The sequence below is a fragment of the Brassica rapa genome, chromosome A01 (genome assembly GCF_000309985.2).
Source record: "Brassica rapa cultivar Chiifu-401-42 chromosome A01, CAAS_Brap_v3.01, whole genome shotgun sequence".
NCBI classification, from domain to species: Eukaryota; Viridiplantae; Streptophyta; class Magnoliopsida; order Brassicales; family Brassicaceae; genus Brassica; species Brassica rapa.
Window position 1 is genome coordinate 10,032,600 of NC_024795.2, and position 21,505 is coordinate 10,054,104.

Genomic DNA, 21,505 nt, shown 5'->3' on the forward strand with positions numbered 1-21,505 from the left:
TTTCCGTCAATAGATTTTAGATTAATGGGTCTAAAAACCCTAATTAAAGACATACATAAGCCCATAAAACCTGGGCCAAAAACATTAAACTTATGGGCCTAAAGCCCACCAACTAGAAACCCTAACACCCACTAGGCTTCGTCGCCGCGCGGACACACGCTACGGCATCGACGACGCTCTCACTTCGAATCAACACCGGGAACCAACCGTCGGTTCACTCGGATCACCAGAGTTCACTGACTCCACACCATCACCACCGCCAACCGTCTTCGACAGAAGTGAGCCCAAATTCAGAGAGTATCACTCGACGAATCGAGATCTCATCCGTCGCCATTCGTCGCAATCACCGAGAGGAAGACTTTTGCGGGAACCGTCACCTTTAACCTTGGTCGAGCTTCGATCGTCCTCCGACACCAACCAACGTCAACAACACTAATAGGAAAGAAAACCAACTAAACCCTAAAAAATTAAACGAGGGAACTAACCGACAGCGAGGCAAAGCAAGGAGCACCTTCACCCCCCGTAATCTAGACCGACGACGGCAGAGCTAAACGTAGCCTCCACCTCGCGGGGACCTGAACCGGCGTCGACGGAGCTGACGGAGCCTCCGCCTCCCGGAGACAACCAATCAAATTATAACTATTTTTAAAAACTTAACCTATTAAAGAAACAAAATCAAAAGTATGGCTTCTGAATTAATATATAGTACGATTTATCTCTTAATTAAAAACTAAAGATAAATTTGTTTAAGGTAACCATAAAAACATGTATTAGGAAAATAGTAGTTTAACCAATTTTTCTCATAATTTGTTCCAAATCACACTTTCTCACTCATTTTTTTAATTTAGTGTTTAACACAAAACTCAAATAGGTTAAGCAAATAAATTTTTCCTTAAATTATCTCTGGTCATCACACTATTTTATCAAACACTAACTCATTCAACCAAATGTTTTTAATTAAAACTAATCATAGTTTACATATCTTTTTAAAATTATTGTTTTAATTTATTTTAATTTAAATTAAAACATACCTATATTAATTAAATTTGATTAACTAATAAGAAAAAATAATATTTCAACTTTTAAATAATCAAATGTTGTTATTTTGGCATATATACTTAATATTAATGTAAAATCCAATATTATTTGAAATAAATTGTTTTTATTTGTATAAATTTTGTTAAAATTTTATTATCATACATTTTAAAAGTTTATTATAGCGTAAAATACATCGCATTAAGTTTTAAATATTTTTTTTTACTTTCAATTTATATTATATTTTCCATCTTTGACTTTAACAATTGTAGAGCTGGTCATTTTTATTGAACTTCCTTACAAAATTTATCATAACATTTTAAAAACACATAAAACTAATAGTTCACATTTATAGTAACACAAAAAATACATGTACCTCGACAAACAAATAAAAATTAAATATATAAGAATATAAAAATACCAGAACACAACAAACATGTTTTATTATTCTTCCCTCTTGTTCTTTTATTTATGTCTGATTTTTTCTTTCTTATTAAAAGTAAGCATGCTAATTTTATTATAATCCAAGCTATATGAATTATATTAATAGAGTATGAACTCTAGAAAAATCCTGTGAAAAATACTTTGGTTAATATAATTAAATGACTTACCATATATAAATGAATTACCAAATAATATATTTTTAAATGACTTACCATATAATAACGTTAACTCATGTTTATATTAATAGATGAATTAAATAAAAAAATTCTTGATTAATATACATTTAAATAACTTACAAAATAATTTTTATGTTTTAAAATATAAGACATTTTAATCATTTCTAAAAGTGACAATGCGTATATGATATCATATTGTCATTGGAAAATGATTTAAATTTTTTAGAATTATATATTTGACTGTTTTGCATTCATTTGGCACATTTTATACTATATATATAGTGGATGAGTGAATTTGATTAATGTTATTAAGTTTAGATTAATTAGTTTTATAAAATATATGATTTATTTTATTCACTACTAATATAAACATAATAAAAACCGTTTTACAATTGTTTTGATAGTATCATATGTATTTATATGTATCTTATCAATTTATATAATGTAATCTAGATATTTAATTATTTCTATAAGCAACTTATATTAATTCATCTATATTTAAGATGTTTAATTGTATGTTTAGAAACATTGATTATATTAGGTAATTCTATGAATAGTTTTCGTTTAAAAACTTTAATTAAATAAATAAAAAATAAAAATCATAAACTAATCAAATTATAACAATTAATTAGAAAGTTCTTTTATGAGCGACATGTCAGCATAAATCACTAAAGTGACTTCTCAGTTAATATATAGGAGGATTATTTCTACATCCTCTTGTTTGTATCTTTCAACTGGAAAGTGTAACCTCTTCAAACATAATTATTTTCTTTTTACTATAAATAATTTTTATATAGTACATGCAATTGAAAAGGAATTGCTTTATTAAAAACAACAACTCCTTTTTAATTTGTTATAAGAAAAAGATAGCGTAATCATACACTCGAACAAAATAACGTGGACGTGCTAGTTTTCCTTTTTCTACCACAAACATTTACCCCTTCTCAATTTGCTTGTAATTGGGGTTAAACATCTTTTTTGTTGTGTTATATATAATTATATATGTTCAAGGCGTTAAACATCTTTTTTGTTGTGTTATATATAATTACTAGATTTTGATCCGCGCTTCGAAAGCGCGGATATTTTTTGTTGATCCTTTTGACAAAATATTTTTGAATTTAATTTTTATTAAATAAATAATTTTTAAGTTGTTTTATCATAATGTTTGAGTTTGAAGCAGCATTTTTATATCCAATCCCGACTCATGGTCGCAACTCGACGACCCTGAATATAATCCAGTTCGCATTTTTAAAAAATATGATAAATCTAATAACAATCTAAAAATCTGCTATTAACCTGTAATACGATACCGATTGATCTCATATAAACTCAAAAAACATGATAAACTTTTTGATTAAATTTTTCATATATTTAGAAAACTAAAATTGAAAAAAATTTTATTATATCATTCGAAAAAATGTTAACAGAAAAAAATTATTAATATAACAGTATTAGTTTAATTTTGTTATAAATAACTTAGTATAAGTTTATGTTTTCATTTTTAGGTTTAAAAGTTAATTTTATAATATTTTTTCTTTAATTATTTATTATGTTAATTTTTAGGTAAAATTTTAATTTGGTTTTACGGAATATTCAAAAAAATGTTAATTTTTAGGTTTAAATTTTTAGGTTTAAATTTTTATAATATTTTTTCTTTAATAATTTATTATGTTAATTTTTAGGTAAAATTTTTATTTGGTTTTACGGAATATTCAAAAAAAAAAATTATGATGGATGGAAATTAAAATAAATGATATTCAAATATGTATATGATATATGGTTTACAGTATAGTATTTTAGTTTATATTAGAATTTTTTTTATATTGAATATATTCATAATATTTGAATGATTTATTTTGAATATTGATACATAGGTTTTTCAAAAAGAATTAGATGTTATTTTGTTTGTTAATCTATACCCTTTTATTTCTTTTAGTTCTGAATGATTTTGAATTACAGAAAAAACATAGATAAGTTGTTAATTAGTATAAAAAATTTTGTGCATTTTTAGTATGTTTAGTTAGTCCACATTTAGAATAAATATTTATTCTATGTGATTTGATTCAAAATTCGAAATGAATAAATTTTAAATAACCGCTCTTGTATTTGGTAAAATACCTTACTGACCTATTATTGTGGGGTAAAGTATAATTAATTTGGTCGATTTTATTGTTAGCTTAAATGCAGTTAAATCCCAAAACCAAAAGAATATTCTGTTATTAATGAATATTTTATTCTCTGTTAATATTATTGATACTATATAGAAAAAGACATGTTAAATTTCTAACAAATAAGTTCAATAATCTTTTGTAAGTAGATTTTTCAAGAATGCTTCCCTTTTAATAGAATAGATATATGTTCACGGCACTATTGTCATTTTACATGGTTTCGGCTGAGTCCAATAAGGTTTGCAATTGCGAAGGCGGGTCCGTTCAGGGCAGTCACGGCTTAAGCGGTGATGATGAGGTCAGCTTATGTTATGCTGACAGTTAGATCGTCCTCTGCGTTTGCACGTATACATGCATACCTCCTTTTGAGATCCTAATATCAAAAAACAAAATCCACCAATAGTTTACTTAGGATGAGTTACGTGAAGATATTTGTGTGAGAAACCATGTGGACTCGTCTGGTGGTTATGAGAGGGGGACAAAAGGATCCGTAAGCCTCTGGTTTTGAAGTACTTTGGACAAGGCGTCTTGAACTACGATGATGTTTTCTATAATGTTCAGCACGTTACATGCAATCTCAAAGATGGGTTGTTTGTTACATGTTGGACAACTTTCTGTCTTGTAAGGGCATCATTAATTCCGGTCTCTTAACCGAAACTAATTAAACGTGGAATTGGAATGATGACTATCTTTTCCTAATCCTATATATATTCATAAACAATGAATTCCACGTTTGCAGGAAATTTGTGCAGATGATAATATAATTAAACAAAAGTTGACCACAATTCCGAAACAGAGCAAAGAATCTGATAAGACATAAGAATGATTTATTTGCTAAAAAAAAAGACATAAGAAAATAAATGATAGTAAAAAAAAAGACATAAGAATGATTCTTGACTTTTTTTTCAGACGAAAACAATGATTATCGGAAAGATAAGGGTCTAAAATGAAAATATATAGGATTAGGAAGAGACAATCATCATCAATAACACGCGCGGGGTCGGTTTTTGGAATCAAAACGGTAATTAATATTTTACAAATTTTTAACACTTCACATTTTTTCTTCTTCTTTTAAAAATGGCAGCTATATAATTAAATGAAAAATTAGGCAAAGAAATGAAATGATAGTAAAATAATAACGTTGAAAAAAGATTTAGACCGTTGAAACCAAAGACCTTCTTCTTCTTCTTCTTTTAGGGTTTAATTTCGAGGTTGAGTTGGGGATTAAGGTTTACAGATGTTCTGAAAATTTTGCGTTTTTATTTCCTTTTCTTTTGGAGAGATTCGCAGAGCAAGCTCTTGTGACAACAAAGTACTCTGTTCCATCGAATCAACTAACAAGTTTCATCTCTTTCTTTTTCACAATCTTTGATTAGGATTTAATTTTTAGGTGGATTTGGGGTTTAAGGTTTATAAATATACTGAAAGTTTTGCTTATTTTTTCTTATTCTTTTCAGGTTGATGTCTGAAAAAATTCCAGATAAATGTATTGAAAAAATGTCTCTGCCACAAGACTTGCTGGAACCTGTTCTTGTTAAACTACCCGCTAGTTCTTTGATACGACAGTTGGCAGTCAGTCCATATAAACTGAGAATGATGTCAGATATAGCCGCAGCCTACCATAGCGACTTGATGATCTTCACAGGTGATCATGATATACCGAAAGTCTTGCTTAGAAGTTGTTTTATGCTGAACTTAGAAAATATATGTTTTTCTTTATAGTTTCAAATATGCAGAGTAGGAGTAGTAATTAAGAAGATATAAAACACTTAACAATAACTTTTGAAATTGAATAAAAGAAAAAATATCATCATTAAAGACATTTGCATCTTGTAAAGCATGTTAAACAATTTGAAGGACATCTATGAGCAAGTCTTGTGCATTCCATTTCCCTCCAAATTCTTTTATTTCATTGCTCAGTTACATTTAAAGTTTATCTAAACTGAAAACACACAAACAATTGTAACAATTTAAATCATGAAAAATATAGATAGAAACTAAAACTAAAACATGTTAAATTTCTCTATTAGCAATTAGTAGATGATTGAACCTATTATAGTATAAAGTTTTGTCTTTATTAATTTAGACTTAGGAAGATAATATTTGTACATGTGAAAAGAGATTATACATTTTTATTGACTCTACATAAGAAGTTACCATATGTTCGGTAAGTTTCTCATGATCGATGACTCGGATTATGCTATTTGTACCTACCTCAAGTATGTAATGCTTATCTCATTCGAATGCATAACTGATATCTTAAAATGATTTATTGTTTTAATAGAAACACAGTAATATGAGGAAATTTAGAAACTTATAACATAAATTAAATGACAATATAAAATAAATTGTATACCTTATCATCAAAATAAAATTCAGGGAGCTTTGTATCATCATAATCCAATTAATAAGAACTAACCTCTAAACAAACAAAATAGATATACCAAAACCAAAAATTCATCTCCCCCTTGTTTTCACTAGCTCACGTTTTTTTTCATCTTAAAACCTTTAAGAAGTAAACAAAGAAAAAAAGAACCCTAATCCCTCCTTATTGGTGGATTGCACACTCTTTTATGGTTGTTTCTCTTAGTCGATATTCTTTTTCAATTAAAGAGAGTGATAATCAAAAGATATCACAGTGAGGAAACAGTTTTTGATTACATGCTGGATTTGAATAAATCGAATTTTGTTTGAAGTTTTTTCATACCAAGGCATTTTCTATTGATAACTTCCATTACAAGAAATAAGAGTGGGTCAATTATATCCTAAATACCAAATAAAACAGTTGACTAAAAAAAGTACCAAATAAAAAAGATTAAGATATCATGGTAGTATATGATCAAGAACAAACTACCATGATATCCATCCAAGTACCAACCAGATGTAACATTGCGTATATCTCTCGGAGTCAAAATGTGTGTTTGTCATGAGCTATGAACCTATGCGGTGTTCCATTAGATTGAACTATATTGTGTCCTGCTGTTTTCTTTACTCCTTTTTGTTGGAATTCGGTTTTGACAAAGTGGTGTTGACCATTTTTCCGATGAGTTTTTGACGGAGACGTCTGTCGGAAAAACAGGAATTTGGGCACGATGTAATCGTCACCGTGAACACTATGAATTAGTGTATTTACTTGTCAAAATCGGAGTTGTGTTGAATGAGAAATAGATGTCCAAAGTGAGTTATTTGCAAAGCTTGTAAAGTTTTAAATTTGATTTAAGTATAAAACATTTAGCAAATTGATCACTTTGGATGTATTGGTTTGAATTTGTGATTGATTTTGTTAGTTGGACAATATGTCAATTAACTTAATCTTTCTAATTTTATTTATGATGATTTTTATGTTTTTATTTGAACATAAAAATGCAAACCCATATAAAGTATTGTTGGCATTGATTTGTTCACGGAAGCACGGACCGGCTAATCTAGTCGACACTATGAATACTGTTCAACAGAACATTTTCACTACGATCATGGAGCGTTTCTGGATTCCAAACCTTAAGCTGATCATGCGAACTATGGAGGTAAAGTTAACCACAGTTGCCGCGACAAGACTCATATGTGAGACTCCAGCCCTTCTCAATCCAGCAGCTTCTAAGATATGGGGTGATATGGTGAATAGTATAGTGACTCTTGTTTCAAGGCCTGAGCAGGAAAGTGCCATTGATGAACCTGAGATGCCAGAAATATCAGCTGCCTTTGTGAATCTGCCGTTGTGAATCTTCACAATGTTCGGAGAAGAGAAGTGGATCCTCTCGAAGACATTAGAGATCCAAAGCAGTTCTTCGTGACTTCTCTGGCCATGCTTTCTGCTTCTCATCCTGGTAGATAGATACCCTTTGGTTATTCGTTATAATCTCGAAAAAGCAAATCAAGATGCATTGATCCAGCTTTGCACTGCTTACAACTGTGTAATTGTTTGAAAGTAAGTGGGTTTACTGTACTTTGAGAATTTTTTTCGTAGTTCTCTTCTTGGCTATAGATTTGGTAATCAATCTTGATGTGATGCGACTGTAACAGGAGAGGTTGGTGTGCGGAGAAAAGAGGAGGAAATACACAACAACGTTGCATTGCGTCTGCGAAGAAAAGTGCTAGTAAAATCATGTTTTCGTTTTGTCTTAGTTCGGGAGTTTCATATCATTTGGAGTCAGAGAGCTTCATTCATGCATGTTTGGTTTTGAAGTTTTCTTCATGGGGTGAGTTGTTTTTTTTTAATCTCTTGTATAGTGTTGCAATTTACAATGTGTTTATTTATTACTAGGTGATTTTCTCATGCTCATACACGGATATAAATATTTATAAGTAAATATACTATGATAATTGATTATTATTTAATTTTAATTTTCAATTTTCAATTAATTTTTAATTTTTATGCATAATTTATATTAATAATATTATATTAATTTAATTAAACATATGATTTTAGATATGTTATATTTGTGCTGATGAAGTGAATAGATGAAGAACCGCAGACCAATAGCCATCCAACTGCATTTATAATAACCAAACCAAGTCTCTTAGTTAAAAGCATTTCTTGTCTGAGCAAGACTGAGAGAAGTAAAAGAACAAAAAGATACCTGAGCAAGAATACCCTTTCCTGTTTGGGCTTCGATCACAAGCCCTATCAAGAGTCCTATGATTGCCCAGGCTCCGTTAATAGCTTCTACGTCACGCCTTCGCTGTTGCCTCTCTCTGCCTTTAATCTCTTCCATTTGCTTACTAGCAAGCCGCTTGGCCTCAAGAGGGTCTACCATGATTACTTCTTTTTTGGCCTTTACTTTCCCTGGAGGAGGAGATGATGCCTACAAGAACACTCGGCATAGCAGAAACTTGTAAACTCAATGGACACTCAGCAACCATATATTTGCATATGGAAAAGATAATCTATCACGGCAAAAAGGGGGGGTTAAGGTCATCACACATTTGGATTTGCTAGGACTCGAACTGCTCCACCTCTGGCCCTTGTTCCCACCAACTTTGCATCTTGGTGTCTTCTTAGTCCGTTTCTGACAAAACATACAACGGTATTATGATCCTATTACTAGCTTAGATAGAAAATTTTCAGAAAATAATTCAAGAGACGAGGTAACAAAGGAGAAGAAATGAAGCTGGCAATGTCATAGACGGACATATAAGCATGAAAAAGAAAAGCAAGATGCAAAAAAAAAGGATTGCTTATTAATAAAATAATAATCAATGGTTTTAATTAAACAAATACACTAAAAGAGTGTGAAGAGATGGGTAACAACAATAAGTAAACTTGTCCCAAACGCAAGAGCATACATTCACATTACAAGTATGATATGTGACATGAAACAGATCCAAATGGAACTAAACCGTTACCAGGGGCAATACACATAAACAACATCTTAACCCAACCAGTAAAAAAACACTGTTCCAACATTCATTTACACAGGAAAAAGAAATCAAAATAACAGTTGGAGAAAAGCTCACTAGTGGCAGTTACCAAAACTTAATAGTTGGTTCTACAAATTCAAATGAAAAGAAAAAGACAATTTAGTGGCGGATATCAGCAGAAAATCATAACCCTGAACACTAAAATTACCAGGCAGAACACTACATAACGCTGTTCATTCCAAAAGTTCAAAACTTCAACAGAATAAGAGAACGGAGAGATGAAAGTAAACACGTGAATGAGAAAAAGAAAAGAGAGAGAGAGACTTACAAGAGAAAAGAGGGAGAGGAAAGGATCGTGAAGCGTCCACGGAGATTCGAAGAAGAAAGCGGGGAGGAAGAGAAGAAGACAGGAGGCGTTGAAGAGAAAGACGTCACCACCATTTCTAAGCCTTTCATATTTTTCCCAAGCGCTTGACTCTGTTTTTATATTGGTAACGGAAAATGAAGCCAATGGCCAGTTTAAAACGCTGCCGTTTCTGCCCACCAACACGGAAAAAGAATACATGAAATATCTAAAATCTTATCCATTATCCAATGAAAGTTCCAATTTTATACACGACAGTGAGTAGACTAACACCAAAACACTTCTTGTCTATGCAAATTGACGAGACACAAATTGATTGCCAAGAATATGTACACAAATTGGAAAAATGAAAAGATTTACATCTGGACATGGTTCAGGAGGTAATAGGGAGGGAGAGCCAGAGGAGGAGCCGTTGTGGCCTGTTGAGGTATCGAGCTTGCCACGCTGGCTCAGCGCTCTCTTGCTCGAACCCACTTTTCATGTATAGTCCACCGTTACATGCACGTACATATCCGTTATCCCTGACTCAGGATCACAACTCTTCTTTTTTAAGTCCAATTTTGAGTGTGTGATGGGTTTGACCAAAGCATTTCTTACCCCATTCTCTAGCAACTCCTTTAGACTTTTCATTGAGTATGTAACCAACTCCGTTACAATGCAGCTCTCTGGCAACACAGGCGTTGCTCAAGTACGCCCTACCAAAATCCACATTAAAACAAAAATGGACTATAAGCTTCTCAGTTCTGTGACTTCTGTCTACTATCAGATTTGAGTTTAGCATTGGTGGTAACATACAAATACCTATGGTTTTGTTCCAGCGATTTCATCAGAAAGCCAACGGCATTGGTTGAGATCAAGGCTCCCCACCACAACTCTGTCTTGTACCCCATCAGAGAACTGAAAATATTTAACAACACAGAAACAGATGAAGCATAGCACGAGCACGAGCACGAGCACAAGCGTTTGTGCAAGTCTCATGAAAAGTCTATTATACTAACTCTAACAGATGTGCACATGTAATACAAGATGACAAATTGAATAGACAGACCTTACATGCAGAGCATAAATCCTCGGAAGAGGTTGTAGTTGCGAAAATGGAAGGGTAGCGTTAACACAGGATACCCGCGTAAAACCTTCCCACTTTCCTGAAACTCTATCCTTAAGGGCCTCGAACTCACGCTCGGCCAAGTATCTTCTGTGATCTTAGTGAAACTTGAACAGCAGCCAAAATGTAACATCAGTATAAAAAGGACCCCATAAAAACATAAAGAGTCTCCATAACGATAAAACCATCAAAGAGAAACACTTCAAACCAATCACACAACAATAATGATTGATTTCTACCGCATTATAGATCTTCTTAGACTAAGGATACCCAAAGAGATCTTTTTACTAAACCCACAGCTCCAACAACATTTTTTTTATTTATAAAAAAAAAAATGCTTTGAGCTTTCCAGCGATGAACTTGAAAACAGTGATAAGAAAAGCTTTGAGATTTTATAAAATGAGGATGAAGATAACAATTTTCTCTTCATTCTTGTTTCAGCTTTTCATGAATGTTTTGACTCTTGTGTTGACAGAACTAACTATCAATTCATGAATGATACAAACAGAGAGAAGCACTGACTTGGATATTGTAAGAAGAATGATTCAGTTCGTTGAATGTCCCCACGCGGAGGCAAGCTTCAGCCCAAAGCTCGTCCTCCGACGCCGTTTCGGATATTACAATCGTCGACTTGTCGATAACTGGAGCACATATGTATGAAGATAGAGCATGAACTTGGAAGAGAGAAACGCCATTTTACTCGCCGGAGCAACCACGTCCTCAGCTTCTTGCTTGGCGTCAAGCTCCAGTGGTTGGGCCCAATATGGAGCTCTACTATTTGGGCTCAATATGAGGCCCATAGATTATCTAGGAAAATTATCCGAAAGAAATAAGAGCCACACAATATCAAACCAATTAATGTCATTGACAAACAAACAAACAAAAACAAAACGTAAAATCACCGTTTGTTCTTTTTGTTTGTTATGTGTCATCTTATATATTCTTGAAAAAAAACATTGTTATCATCGCAAACAACACTTTTGATATCATTTGAACTTACCTAATCTTTTTTTTTTGTCAACAAAACGTACCTAATATTAATTTATCTATTATTACTTATAATATTTTATGGAAATGAACAAGTTGTAATATGTATACACGTAGTTAAGAGGGGAGATTAGTGTTAGTTCATGCATGATGATGTGGTTAACTACTCGAATCCATAGTCGCAAATAAAGTAATAGTTGCAAAGTATGGAAGGATGAGGATGGTGATGCGAAGATGATGTGTTTGAATCAGAGAGCCTTTGTCATTATCCTATGATTGTATGTCTGCTCATGCATCGACTCTGATTGGTCCACAAATACAAAGGGAACACACACAAATCACTTCACCAATAATAGAAAAGAAAACCTACGTTACGTATTGGTTGATAGATATAAGAAGACAAACTGGCTCATTAACTTTGACATGTTCACGCATATGATATTTTACCTATCTCAGACAATTATGTTCTCTGTGTCCTATAATATACACCTGTATTCTAAATTATATAATAATATTTTTTTTGAAACAAAATTATGTAATAATATACTTACAAAATGTTATACATGAAACGTATCACATGGGAGTCATAACTACTGGCCATGTACTTTTTCATAGTTTGCATAATCGTGGAACGTATTATTACATTACTCGTGATCCCGCATATATAGTTAACGATTAACAAGATATATATATATATATATATATATATATGTATTTTACAAAAGTTCAAAAAAAAAATTGTATTTTACAAAATCAGAATAATTAATTACTACTGCTTGCTTACTTTGTGATGCGGAACTTCGAAACCGAAACCAATCATAAGATATATATATCTTCTGTTGTTCATTCCATGCTTTATATATGTGGATCCAATTTCCGCTGGTCTGAGATAGTTTTTACAATATAAACAAGTAACAAACAACAAAATTTTCGAATAAACATGAGTAATCAAATAAAATAAAGCGAATCTATAAGACCTCATATCCAGATATTTCATTTCCCTCTTTGTTTTTTTCTAGTTTTTTCGAGATTTCACTAATAAATATAATACTTAATTTCTTACTATATAGAATAATAGAATTGATCATTACCTCATTACGCGGCGGTCAAGCTTGTTATTACTCCCTATCACATCATTCACACACACGCAGACTCGCTTGACACATGGTGGATTTATTTGTACTTGTACATTTGATATATATAAACAGGCAGGATGTATAACGAGAGATTCATTCGTAGTGATATATTAGATATTAAAAGGTAAAAGTAGAAAGAGATAGAGAGAGAGAGGTGCAAGAGAGATATGGAGATGGAGAAGTACAAGCCGGTCATAGCGTTAGTGCTGCTTCAGTTTACATCAGCAGGAGTTGCACTCTTCACGAAAGCTGCTTTCATGGAAGGACTCAATCCCACCGTCTTCGTCGTTTACCGTCAAGCCATCGCTACTCTCTTCATCTGTCCCATCTCTTTCTTCTCCGCTTGGTAAGTTCAATCTTTTCTCTAACGATATGTAACATATTGGTTGCATCGAAATCAACATACATGTGTACCAAATAATATTCACATACACCTAAACCTACGCTATTCCGGTTTACTTATCATCAAGAACTTGAAATGAAAACTTATCTCCATGTGTTTTAATCTGTGGACGGTAAAATAGGAGCAAAGCAAACAAACCTTCTCTTGGAATCAGAGGCTTTTGGTGGGTGGCTCTCACAGCTTTTTTTGGTGTTACTGTGAATCAGAACGCTTATTTTAAAGGGATTGACTTATCTTCTTCATCCATGGCTTGTGCCATGACCAATCTTATTCCTGCTGTCACCTTCATCATCTCCATCATTGTTGGGTTGGTATTTATAATTTTTTTTGTTACCAATATGTTAGTGATTCTATATTGATGGTTACATGGCTTTGATATTATTGGTTTCAGATTCGAGAGGATAAAGAGGAGAAGTTTGAAAAGTGTAGCAAAGGTAATAGGAACAGGTGTATGTGTAGGAGGAGCCATGGCAATGACTTTTCTAAGAGGACCTAAACTGCTCAACGCCATTTTGAACCAAGACAACAACAACACTTGGCTACTAGGTTGCTTATGTCTTCTCGTTAGCACATTTGCTTGGTCCTCCTGGTTGATCCTTCAAGTTCCCATCGCTAATCATTGTCATGATCACTTGTACACTTCCTCCTGGACTTGTTTCATGGCTACCATAGCCTCTTTCTTCATGGCTCTCGCCTTAGGCAACACTGACTTAACGTCCTGGAAGCTTGATTCCTCGTTGAAGCTCTCCTGCTGCATATACTCTGGACTCCAATTGGCGGTGTCTTTCTTTCTACAAGCTTGGTGCGTGTCGCGGAAAGGGCCTCTTTTCTCTGCACTCTTCAACCCTCTTTCTACTGTCATTGTCACTTTCTTCGGCGCTCTGTATCTAAAAGAGCAGACTTACCTTGGCAGGTACGCCTTGTTGGTTTCTTTTCTTAATGACTTGTAATTTCACAACTTTATCTGCTTTGTTCGTTTATTATTCAGCTTGCTGGGGGCTTTGGCTATCATCCTGGGTCTCTACATTGTTCTATGGGGCAAAACCGAAGACTATCTACAAGAAGAAGCAACTGACCTGAAACTGCAAAATGAGCACACCACTACCTCCCAATCTGACTTTGTTCCCATTCTGATTGGCGATAGGGCTTTTAGTAGTTCGGAGCTCTTAGAACCTCTTCTCATGTAAACTCTTTTAAGAGTCGGTTCTAGATGGTGTAATGATAAGTTTTTTGGACAAAGTAAAGTAAAATGAAATGGAACTTGTTTCACAAATCTTTACTCGTCCCAACATATTCAGAAGCTGATACACAGACAAAAAAAGACTCGAAATAGAATGCACAAAGCAAGTGTTTTTGTAATAACTCATTGTGTTGCATATTTTAAAAGAGAAAAATACATTGAATTGCAACCTCACACACAAGACAAGCGATCAAACAAGTTTGTCTTAAAGGCTGCATTTTTACGGACTCAAGATAATCTTTTTGGTCTTGTGATCTAATAATAGCTGCGTTTCCTGTTGTTCCTGAAGGCGCAACAACCAACGGAGTAGACGATAATGAGGAATACGAGGAAGACAATGTTCACCTTAGCCACTTTTTTCCACGAGTTCTTGAGGTTATCTAGCAGACCGGCCTTGCACGCTTGGCAGTTGTAGCATAAAGTTCCAGGCCTGTTGTCCCAAACGTTACAGTCCTCGTTTGTGTAAGGACCAGTGGTCTTTGTCCAATTAGTGGGGCCCACGTACGTGAAGTTACAATCATTGGACGGCTTACAGCAACCAGACTACACAAGTGAAGCAAAAAAAAAAAAAGGGAAGCTGGTGAAATCCAAACTAAGTTTCATGTTACATAACAAGATGCAGCCTACAAGAATCTACAGTGTAAAAGCAGCATTTAAAAAAAAGAAGGAATTGATCAAAAGACAACTTTTAGAAAGGCTTTGTGTGTTCTTAAAGCTAAAGTACTTTAAACCAAAAAAAAGCTAGATTCACTTTTTGAAACTCGGATCTCAAAATTGGAGATAAACAAGATTGAAATCGAATGTGACCTGAAGGGCATTGAGATTAGTCTTGTAGAACTCTTCAACGTTGACGCTAGCGTAGCGAGTGCTGAAACTGGAGCACACGTTGGAGTAGATCAAGCAGCTCTTGATCCGATCCCAATTCTTAGCATTGCTGACTCGTTTCTGCAGCCAGTTCGAGTAATCACCGACGCGGTACTCCTTATACCCTCTATCGGACAAAACCTCGCCGGCGCCGCGGTTGGTGACGGCGAAGGCGAAGATGGTGAAGCAGAAGCCGAGGAGTATGAGGAGGAACATGGCGCAAAGGTAGAGCCAGAGGAGGCACGAGACGCGGCAGCAAGCGCCGACGAGACCGGCGATGGAGACGAACATGAGGAAGATTCCGATGACGACGATCGGTTTGTCGAGGAAACGCTCGCACTCGGTGGCTGCATTTTTGCCGAGCCAGATCCCGGCGGAGAGGATTGGGACTGAGAGGAGGAAGGTGAAGAAGTTTAGGATTCCTAGAAGGTTGTTGCTGCACTGCACCATGTTTGTTTCTTTGTTTGGTCTTTTCGGCGGAGAGATTTTTTATTTTTATTTTTTTTGTTTCCGGCGGAAACTGAAAGTGAATCTGTGAATCTTTAGGCAAATGAAAGAGTTTTGTCAGTTACGAAATCTGTTGTGGAAGATGTCCTAGTCAACGACAGCTGGATAAGTTTTGTCTTAATAATAAACTTTTTGCAAATTACACCCTCAACTTGTTGAGAATGACGAAATTGGCTTAAGAATTGAAATTGTTGAATCCAGGTCCAAGTTAAAGCATTTATTAATCAAAAAGAATGTCTTTTCAATTTATTTGTATTCATCCAGAAAAAAAGTTTAAAACGGAAGATAGAGGTTGGGTGTCAATAATCAATCCACACGACCTTCTTCTGGCCTTAAGCATAAAATGATAAAAGGAGAGACTTCTTGCTTGAATCAGAGAGGACCAGGGAAAGTTCCGGTCTCCCTCTGCTCGTTCCACTTGTCAACCTGCAGAGAGATTAGCGCATAGTCAAGATATGTGGGTGGAGAAAGATGAAAGATGATAAACAAGTAGCAGAGCAAAGACATACCCATTCTCCAGGGCAGAGAGCGCGGTAGTACTTGGCGAACCTCTCGCAGTCACTGGAGTTCTCACCCTTTGCAGTTGTGCACCTGAAGATATGGTTTTGTTGTATCAAGTTAAGTTTGAACTGAAGACTCACTAACTCAATCAAACAAGAGTACATGTTGAAACTCAAATGTAACATTTTGAACAAAGAGTACCTGTGGAACTCGATGTAACGGGTGAAACAGTGCCTTGTCTGGTTCGTTGTAGGGAACCGAAAATCAGCAGGGGCAGTTTTCAGCTCAATCTGATTCAAAAGAAACACAAACAAAGATGAAATCAACTAAGAAAATAAACAATTGCCTTTTCGAATTCAAAAGCTTCATCCTTTATATTCCCTTTCAATTCTTAATCTGATCTACTAGAGTGAAACAAACAGACATTTTTTCATAACCCAAAGCTTCATCTCTCTTGGCCTTTAAATTGCTAGCCTACCTCTTACAATACTAAACACCCCACACAAGCAACAAAACTAGGTGTTTGAGAAAAAGGATCTAACAGATTACAAAGTAGCTAACTTTCAATCACAATCGAATTCCGCACGAATAATCTGATGTAAAGCATTAAGTGGTGATCAATCAGATCTTTAATCAAGGTTCAAACTTCAAAAAAAAAAAATAACAAATCCTCATTTACAATCTCCCGGGGGAAACCAGAGCTAATCGTATGTACGTTAAATATATAAAAAAATAGGAATGATTACCTCATCCTCCATGGCTGATCTGATTCGATGAGAAGATTTTGCTGTGAAGGAGAAAGAGGAGAGGAGACGCAGTCGTCTATTGAAAAATGAAGATCGCCAACATTCTCTCTCTCCGATTTGACGACTCGGCAAACGCTTTCATTGTTGGGCCCATACAATTACTAAATGGGCCTAATATTATAGGCTTCATTCTTTTTCTGGTTCAAGTTTCGGTTAAAGCCGGTTTAGTTTAGCTGATTTCAATTTTGGGTTGTTGGATCTCTCTCTCTCTGGTTCAGGAGGAGTTGAGCAGTGAGAGTCAGTCGTACTGAGGGAGGTGCATCTCTGCGTCTGCGAGACTCGTTGAATCCGCCATCCCCAAGGTTTCTGATGCTCCATAGTCATCAAACACCACCATGCGCTCGCTTCTCTTCTCCCTCCGCCGCGTAACTCTTCTCTCAAGGCATCATCAACCTTACGCTTTCTCTCCCATTCGTAACCATTTGATCCCGATCAATCCCACCTCTTCCTTTCCTTACCTTCTCCGCCACTCTTCCTCTTCTTCACATCCCAATGGAGACGACGCCAAGGTTGCCGGGCCTCTGGTGGAGTATGAACGCAGAATCGTAGCTGGAGAGTTATTAGATGGAGACTTATGTCAGGTATTATTCATCTCCCTTTCTTCATCCTCTATTGAAAATCAATACTAAATCTTGTTCCTTTGTTGTTGGCAAGCTTGGTACTTTAAGAGAGCTTCAGAGACTCTACGACGAGCTTGTTCAATCCGCTGATGCTTGTCGACTGGATCGTTACTCTGCGTCCGCAAAACCCACCAGGTTTTGTATATGTTTCCTTCATTTTTTTGTATTGAGTTAGATGTTGTTGATTGTGTTTTTTTATCTCTCTCAGGAGTAATTGGTTCTGGAACAAGTTTGTGTCTCCTCACTCTTCTGTCTCTCCTGTCAAAGGCTTATACCTTTATGGAGGTGTTGGAACTGGGAAGACTATGCTCATGGATCTGTTTTTTCATCAGTTGTAAGTTAGGAGATCACATTCTCATATAGTTTCTCCATGTTTTGATGGATCCTTGTTTGGATAGGCCAAGTAGTTGGAGAGCACAAAGGATTCACTTTCACAACTTCATGCTCAGTGTTCATAGCCGCCTTCAAGTAAGATTCTAGTTCCAAGTTTGCTTTTTTTTTTAAAGCTAAGGCTTGCAGTTCTTTGTAATTTTGATTATCGTTCTGTAGATGCACAAGGGTCTTGAAGATCCACTTGAAGTCGTTGGCCTTGAAATAGCGGATGAGGCTATATTACTTTGCTTAGATGAGTTCATGGTTTGTGACGCTCATCTTCACTGTGTGATAAATTTGCTCTACCTTTCTTTATTGATTTTTTTTCTTTGTAAAAGGTCAATGATGTTGCTGATGCTCTGATACTAAACCGTCTCTTTAGACACTTGTTTAACAATGGCATTGTAAGTTATCTCTACAGCCTTCTTCTTTCTAACCTCTTCAAACCTATTGGACTTACAGTTATTTAAAAGTTTATTCATGTCGGTAACTGGAGGAAAGTGTAGGTTCTTGTTGCTACATCAAACCGTGCGCCAGATAATCTTTATGAAAGGGGTTTACAGAGGGACTTATTCCTTCCGTTTATCGCCGCACTAAAGGTATGCAAACTCCTGTTACTATCAATCCCCTGAGCTCGTTTCATGGGGTCTATTATGCTGTGTGACTGATACTAAAGAGCAATTCTTGTAGGAAAGATGTGTGGTTCGTGAAATTGGTTCATCGGTGGACTATCGGAAACTGACCTCTGTGCGTAATTCCCTTATTCTCATCAACTCTGTCTAGGTTTGGTTGCATTCTGGTCACACTCTTATAGCTCTACACTCTTGGTTGCAGGCTGAAGAGGGATTCTACTTCATTGGAAGGGATATCTCTGGCCTTCTTAAACAGAAGTTTCAGCAGTTGGTTGGGGATGAACCAGCCGGTCCTCAAGTGGTTGAAGTAGTAATGGGAAGGAAGCTGCAGGTCTTTTTGCTTCTTCTTTCACAGATACCATTCCAATAAATAGCTTATCTCATGTTCGTTGGTCATTTTATTTTCTTCTAATTTTGTTTTGTTGGATCTCAGGTTCCACTGGCTGCCGATGGGTGTGCCTACTTTCTTTTTGAAGAGCTCTGTGATAGACCCCTAGGAGCAGCCGATTATCTCGGATTATTCAGTAAGTGTACACCATAAACATCATACTTTTGTGAGCTCACTCATGCTGCTTAGTCTTGAGATGCAAATTTCACTGCAGAGAAATTTCATACATTGGCTCTGGAAGGTGTACCCATGTTCGGCCTCCACAACAGGACTGCAGCTTACCGTTTTGTGACGCTGGTTGATGTATATCTCACTTCACCTCTCCTTTCTACATTGAGTTTCCTGGAAACTTTTTTCTGACAAAAATTGCTTACAGGTGATGTATGAGACGAAAGCCAGGCTCCTATGCACAGCAGAGGGTAGCCCTCTAGAACTGCTGGAGAGTATAGTGACAATAGCTGATGCGCAGCAAATAGCACCTAGAACATCCTCAAGGTCAAGGAAGAGTGATGATATCGACCTATGCGTGGACAACGAGCTTGGTTTTGCTAAAGACCGGACCATTAGCAGGTATGATCTAGCAATTCTTGCCTTTACTCTGTTTTATAGTTTTGAGTTTGACTAATGATCTCTGATGCGTTCCACAGATTGACAGAGATGAACAGCAAAGAATACTTGGAACAACACTCAACAATGTTGCAGGAGAAACAGCCTTCTTTGTAGTTTTATATAGCGTGATCGGAAATGCCATCACGAGCCTGTTGTATTATTATTGTTTACCGAACCATAGGATCTCAGCTTATCCTTTTTGACATTAATCATCTCATAATAAACTGTGTTGTAGCTCAGACCCATCTTTTTCTTGGAAGTTGGTCAATGTTTTCATCAGTAAAAGAAATAATGAGCAATGAAGCCTCCTAAGATTGTGATAGTAGATATGGGCTTGGGCAAAGCAATATACTTCTGATGTTCTTTTAGACAAAACAAAAGCCTAAAAATCGAGTATGAAGCGCTGGACTCTTACAGATGATACCAAACATACAAAAGGAAATGGTAAACGGGACAGTTGAATGGAGTTGGGCTATTTCTTCTAACGTTCCATGATTCAGTCGTGCGTGGAATGAGTTTTTGTTTGACTATGTTTGGTCAATATTTGCAATATTGGCTGGCTCAGGCTGCCCCCACACAGGCCACTACCAGGTAGTGCATATTATAGTCTAATATCTGAAACCCACCTGAGTAGAAACATTCCCTCTGCCTTATCTTTATAAATTACATTTATCAGAGATTAAGCAAGTTAAAAGACAGAAGCTAGAGATGGGTGAGATCAAAGCTAGACGCGTTATCCTCCTCTCTATCATGTTCCTCATCTTCTTCTCCCATACTCTTCTTTTGTGTTCAGCTGACGAGCATGGCTCAAGGAACCTTGCAGTGGTCAAGAGAAAACGGGTGAAATATAGAGGGTCTCGCTCACGCAACTCAACATCCTCAGCTTCAACTATGACGTTCCTAAACTCCTTCCATATTGGCGCTGCTTCCTCTTTTGTCCTCGCTCTCCTTTTATAGCTTATGTTTGTATATGATTGTGATTTAAAGATAAAAAGTGATTGCATTTTATGTTTTTCTTGTATGTTGAATTGATTGTGTAAATATATCAAATGGTCTCAAACTCTGTCATTAACTCATGTGTTCCATTACGTATTCTTCCTTGTTAATGATAAAAACAAAAGTATATCGTCACTTGTCTTCTCAGTTGTCCCTATATTTACATATGTGTTCATTGCATGATTCTCTAAGCACCTCTTTAAGAGCCGGCCTGGTCACTACAGTGGTGACTTCTGATCTTGTTGAGACCAAACGACGGACCGAGATGACTCTAGCTACTATGAGAGAAACGATCGAACAAAGTTGTCTTTTCAACACGTCACCTTGTCTCCTCTACACGAACTATCGACTTTTGACTCTTGGACTGATTCTATAATTTCTTTTAGTGTCGACCGATTCCTTAGTATTTGGTTGCCGAATTAGTATTGCTTTTCGTGATGAAATGAACAAATTACGAATGCATGATTGAATAATAAAAACAAGTGTTTAAGAAGGAAAGATGTTTTTATAGAAATCAGATCTCTCAATTGTTGAACTCACAAATAAGAAACTCTTTCTTATTAATCACTCTTAAGAAAAACTATCTCAAAAACCTTAAACTCTCAAACTCATAAGTTATACCACACATTGGTATCTCCTTATATAACATCTCAAATATCTTAAACTCATTAGGATTTTACTTAATTAGATAATTCCTAATCCCTTTAGATAAACACAAACTCAATGGGATTAGGTAGCTTGATTCTCAACCTAACTTTAAGCTTATCTCAACAGTTTTAAAGGGTAAATCTCGA

General features: G+C 35.4%; 6 protein-coding genes across 10 annotated transcripts; 3 read left to right on the forward strand and 3 right to left on the reverse strand.

Annotated features, from left to right (window-relative positions):
• Positions 1-7,126: 7,126 nt before the first annotated feature.
• On the reverse strand, positions 7,127-11,424 carry LOC103868757. 5 transcript variants are annotated; one of them, XM_033284245.1, is made up of 9 exons: positions 11,173-11,424; positions 10,599-10,757; positions 10,347-10,442; positions 10,143-10,240; positions 9,510-10,066; positions 8,745-8,829; positions 8,401-8,625; positions 8,298-8,311; positions 7,127-7,644 (listed from the first exon to the last, which is right to left on the reverse strand). In XM_033284245.1, the coding sequence occupies exons 5-9, from the start codon at positions 9,635-9,637 to the stop codon at positions 7,272-7,274; spliced, it is 825 nt and encodes a 274-aa protein (XP_033140136.1). In that variant the 5' UTR covers positions 9,638-10,066; positions 10,143-10,240; positions 10,347-10,442; positions 10,599-10,757; positions 11,173-11,424; the 3' UTR covers positions 7,127-7,271. The 5 variants fall into 5 exon arrangements, with proteins under 5 accessions (XP_033140136.1, XP_033140128.1, XP_033140132.1 ...); XM_033284237.1 differs by having other exon boundaries at positions 10,594-10,757; XM_033284241.1 differs by having other exon boundaries at positions 9,510-10,240.
• A 974-nt stretch (positions 11,425-12,398) lies between these two features.
• On the forward strand, positions 12,399-14,992 carry LOC103867807 (WAT1-related protein At4g28040). The gene is made up of 4 exons (XM_009145898.3): positions 12,399-13,119; positions 13,298-13,483; positions 13,568-14,089; positions 14,165-14,992. The coding sequence occupies exons 1-4, from the start codon at positions 12,941-12,943 to the stop codon at positions 14,361-14,363; spliced, it is 1,086 nt and encodes a 361-aa protein (XP_009144146.1). The 5' UTR covers positions 12,399-12,940; the 3' UTR covers positions 14,364-14,992.
• Positions 14,422-15,981, reverse strand: LOC103867798 (tetraspanin-7). Its single transcript, XM_009145890.3, has 2 exons — positions 15,224-15,981; positions 14,422-14,959 (listed from the first exon to the last, which is right to left on the reverse strand). The coding sequence occupies exons 1-2, from the start codon at positions 15,728-15,730 to the stop codon at positions 14,672-14,674; spliced, it is 795 nt and encodes a 264-aa protein (XP_009144138.1). The 5' UTR covers positions 15,731-15,981; the 3' UTR covers positions 14,422-14,671.
• A 2-nt stretch (positions 15,982-15,983) lies between these two features.
• On the reverse strand, positions 15,984-17,193 carry LOC103867816 (cytochrome c oxidase subunit 6b-2). The gene is made up of 4 exons (XM_009145905.3): positions 17,035-17,193; positions 16,490-16,578; positions 16,297-16,378; positions 15,984-16,213 (listed from the first exon to the last, which is right to left on the reverse strand). The coding sequence occupies exons 1-4, from the start codon at positions 17,044-17,046 to the stop codon at positions 16,160-16,162; spliced, it is 237 nt and encodes a 78-aa protein (XP_009144153.1). The 5' UTR covers positions 17,047-17,193; the 3' UTR covers positions 15,984-16,159.
• Positions 17,194-20,014, forward strand: LOC103867824 (AFG1-like ATPase). The gene is made up of 13 exons (XM_009145913.2): positions 17,194-17,675; positions 17,749-17,849; positions 17,923-18,048; positions 18,113-18,182; positions 18,264-18,350; positions 18,425-18,490; positions 18,593-18,685; positions 18,777-18,833; positions 18,921-19,049; positions 19,152-19,242; positions 19,321-19,409; positions 19,483-19,676; positions 19,754-20,014. The coding sequence occupies exons 1-13, from the start codon at positions 17,430-17,432 to the stop codon at positions 19,827-19,829; spliced, it is 1,425 nt and encodes a 474-aa protein (XP_009144161.1). The 5' UTR covers positions 17,194-17,429; the 3' UTR covers positions 19,830-20,014.
• Positions 20,015-20,261: 247 nt separating this feature from the next.
• On the forward strand, positions 20,262-20,725 carry LOC103867833. The gene has a single exon (XM_009145922.3). It carries the CDS (start codon positions 20,424-20,426, stop codon positions 20,670-20,672), a length of 249 nt encoding a protein of 82 aa, XP_009144170.1. The 5' UTR covers positions 20,262-20,423; the 3' UTR covers positions 20,673-20,725.
• The last annotated feature ends 780 nt before the right edge of the window (positions 20,726-21,505 follow it).

Excerpts from the sequence above, each read along its gene's own strand:
- LOC103868757 (XM_033284245.1), bottom strand. The coding sequence starts at position 9,637 with ATGAAAGGCTTAGAAATGGTGGTGACGTCTTTCTCTTCAACGCCTCCT. Across the intron at positions 8,830-9,509 it reads TCCTCTCCCTCTTTTCTCTT|AAACGGACTAAGAAGACACC; the intron begins GTAAGTCTCTCT and ends ATGTTTTGTCAG. Across the intron at positions 8,626-8,744 it reads GAGTCCTAGCAAATCCAAAT|GCATCATCTCCTCCTCCAGG; the intron begins GTGTGATGACCT and ends GTGTTCTTGTAG.
- LOC103867833 (XM_009145922.3), top strand. The coding sequence starts at position 20,424 with ATGGGTGAGATCAAAGCTAGACGCGTTATCCTCCTCTCTATCATGTTC.
- LOC103867807 (XM_009145898.3), top strand. The coding sequence starts at position 12,941 with ATGGAGATGGAGAAGTACAAGCCGGTCATAGCGTTAGTGCTGCTTCAG. Across the intron at positions 13,484-13,567 it reads ATCATCTCCATCATTGTTGG|ATTCGAGAGGATAAAGAGGA; the intron begins GTTGGTATTTAT and ends TATTGGTTTCAG. Across the intron at positions 14,090-14,164 it reads GAGCAGACTTACCTTGGCAG|CTTGCTGGGGGCTTTGGCTA; the intron begins GTACGCCTTGTT and ends TTTATTATTCAG.
- LOC103867816 (XM_009145905.3), bottom strand. Across the intron at positions 16,379-16,489 it reads CGTTACATCGAGTTCCACAG|GTGCACAACTGCAAAGGGTG; the intron begins GTACTCTTTGTT and ends CCATATCTTCAG. Across the intron at positions 16,214-16,296 it reads CTCTCTGCCCTGGAGAATGG|GTTGACAAGTGGAACGAGCA; the intron begins GTATGTCTTTGC and ends ATCTCTCTGCAG.
- LOC103867824 (XM_009145913.2), top strand. The coding sequence starts at position 17,430 with ATGCGCTCGCTTCTCTTCTCCCTCCGCCGCGTAACTCTTCTCTCAAGG. Across the intron at positions 18,491-18,592 it reads ACTTGTTTAACAATGGCATT|GTTCTTGTTGCTACATCAAA; the intron begins GTAAGTTATCTC and ends AGGAAAGTGTAG. Across the intron at positions 19,243-19,320 it reads CGATTATCTCGGATTATTCA|AGAAATTTCATACATTGGCT; the intron begins GTAAGTGTACAC and ends ATTTCACTGCAG.
- LOC103867798 (XM_009145890.3), bottom strand. The coding sequence starts at position 15,730 with ATGGTGCAGTGCAGCAACAACCTTCTAGGAATCCTAAACTTCTTCACC. Across the intron at positions 14,960-15,223 it reads CTAATCTCAATGCCCTTCAG|TCTGGTTGCTGTAAGCCGTC; the intron begins GTCACATTCGAT and ends TCACTTGTGTAG.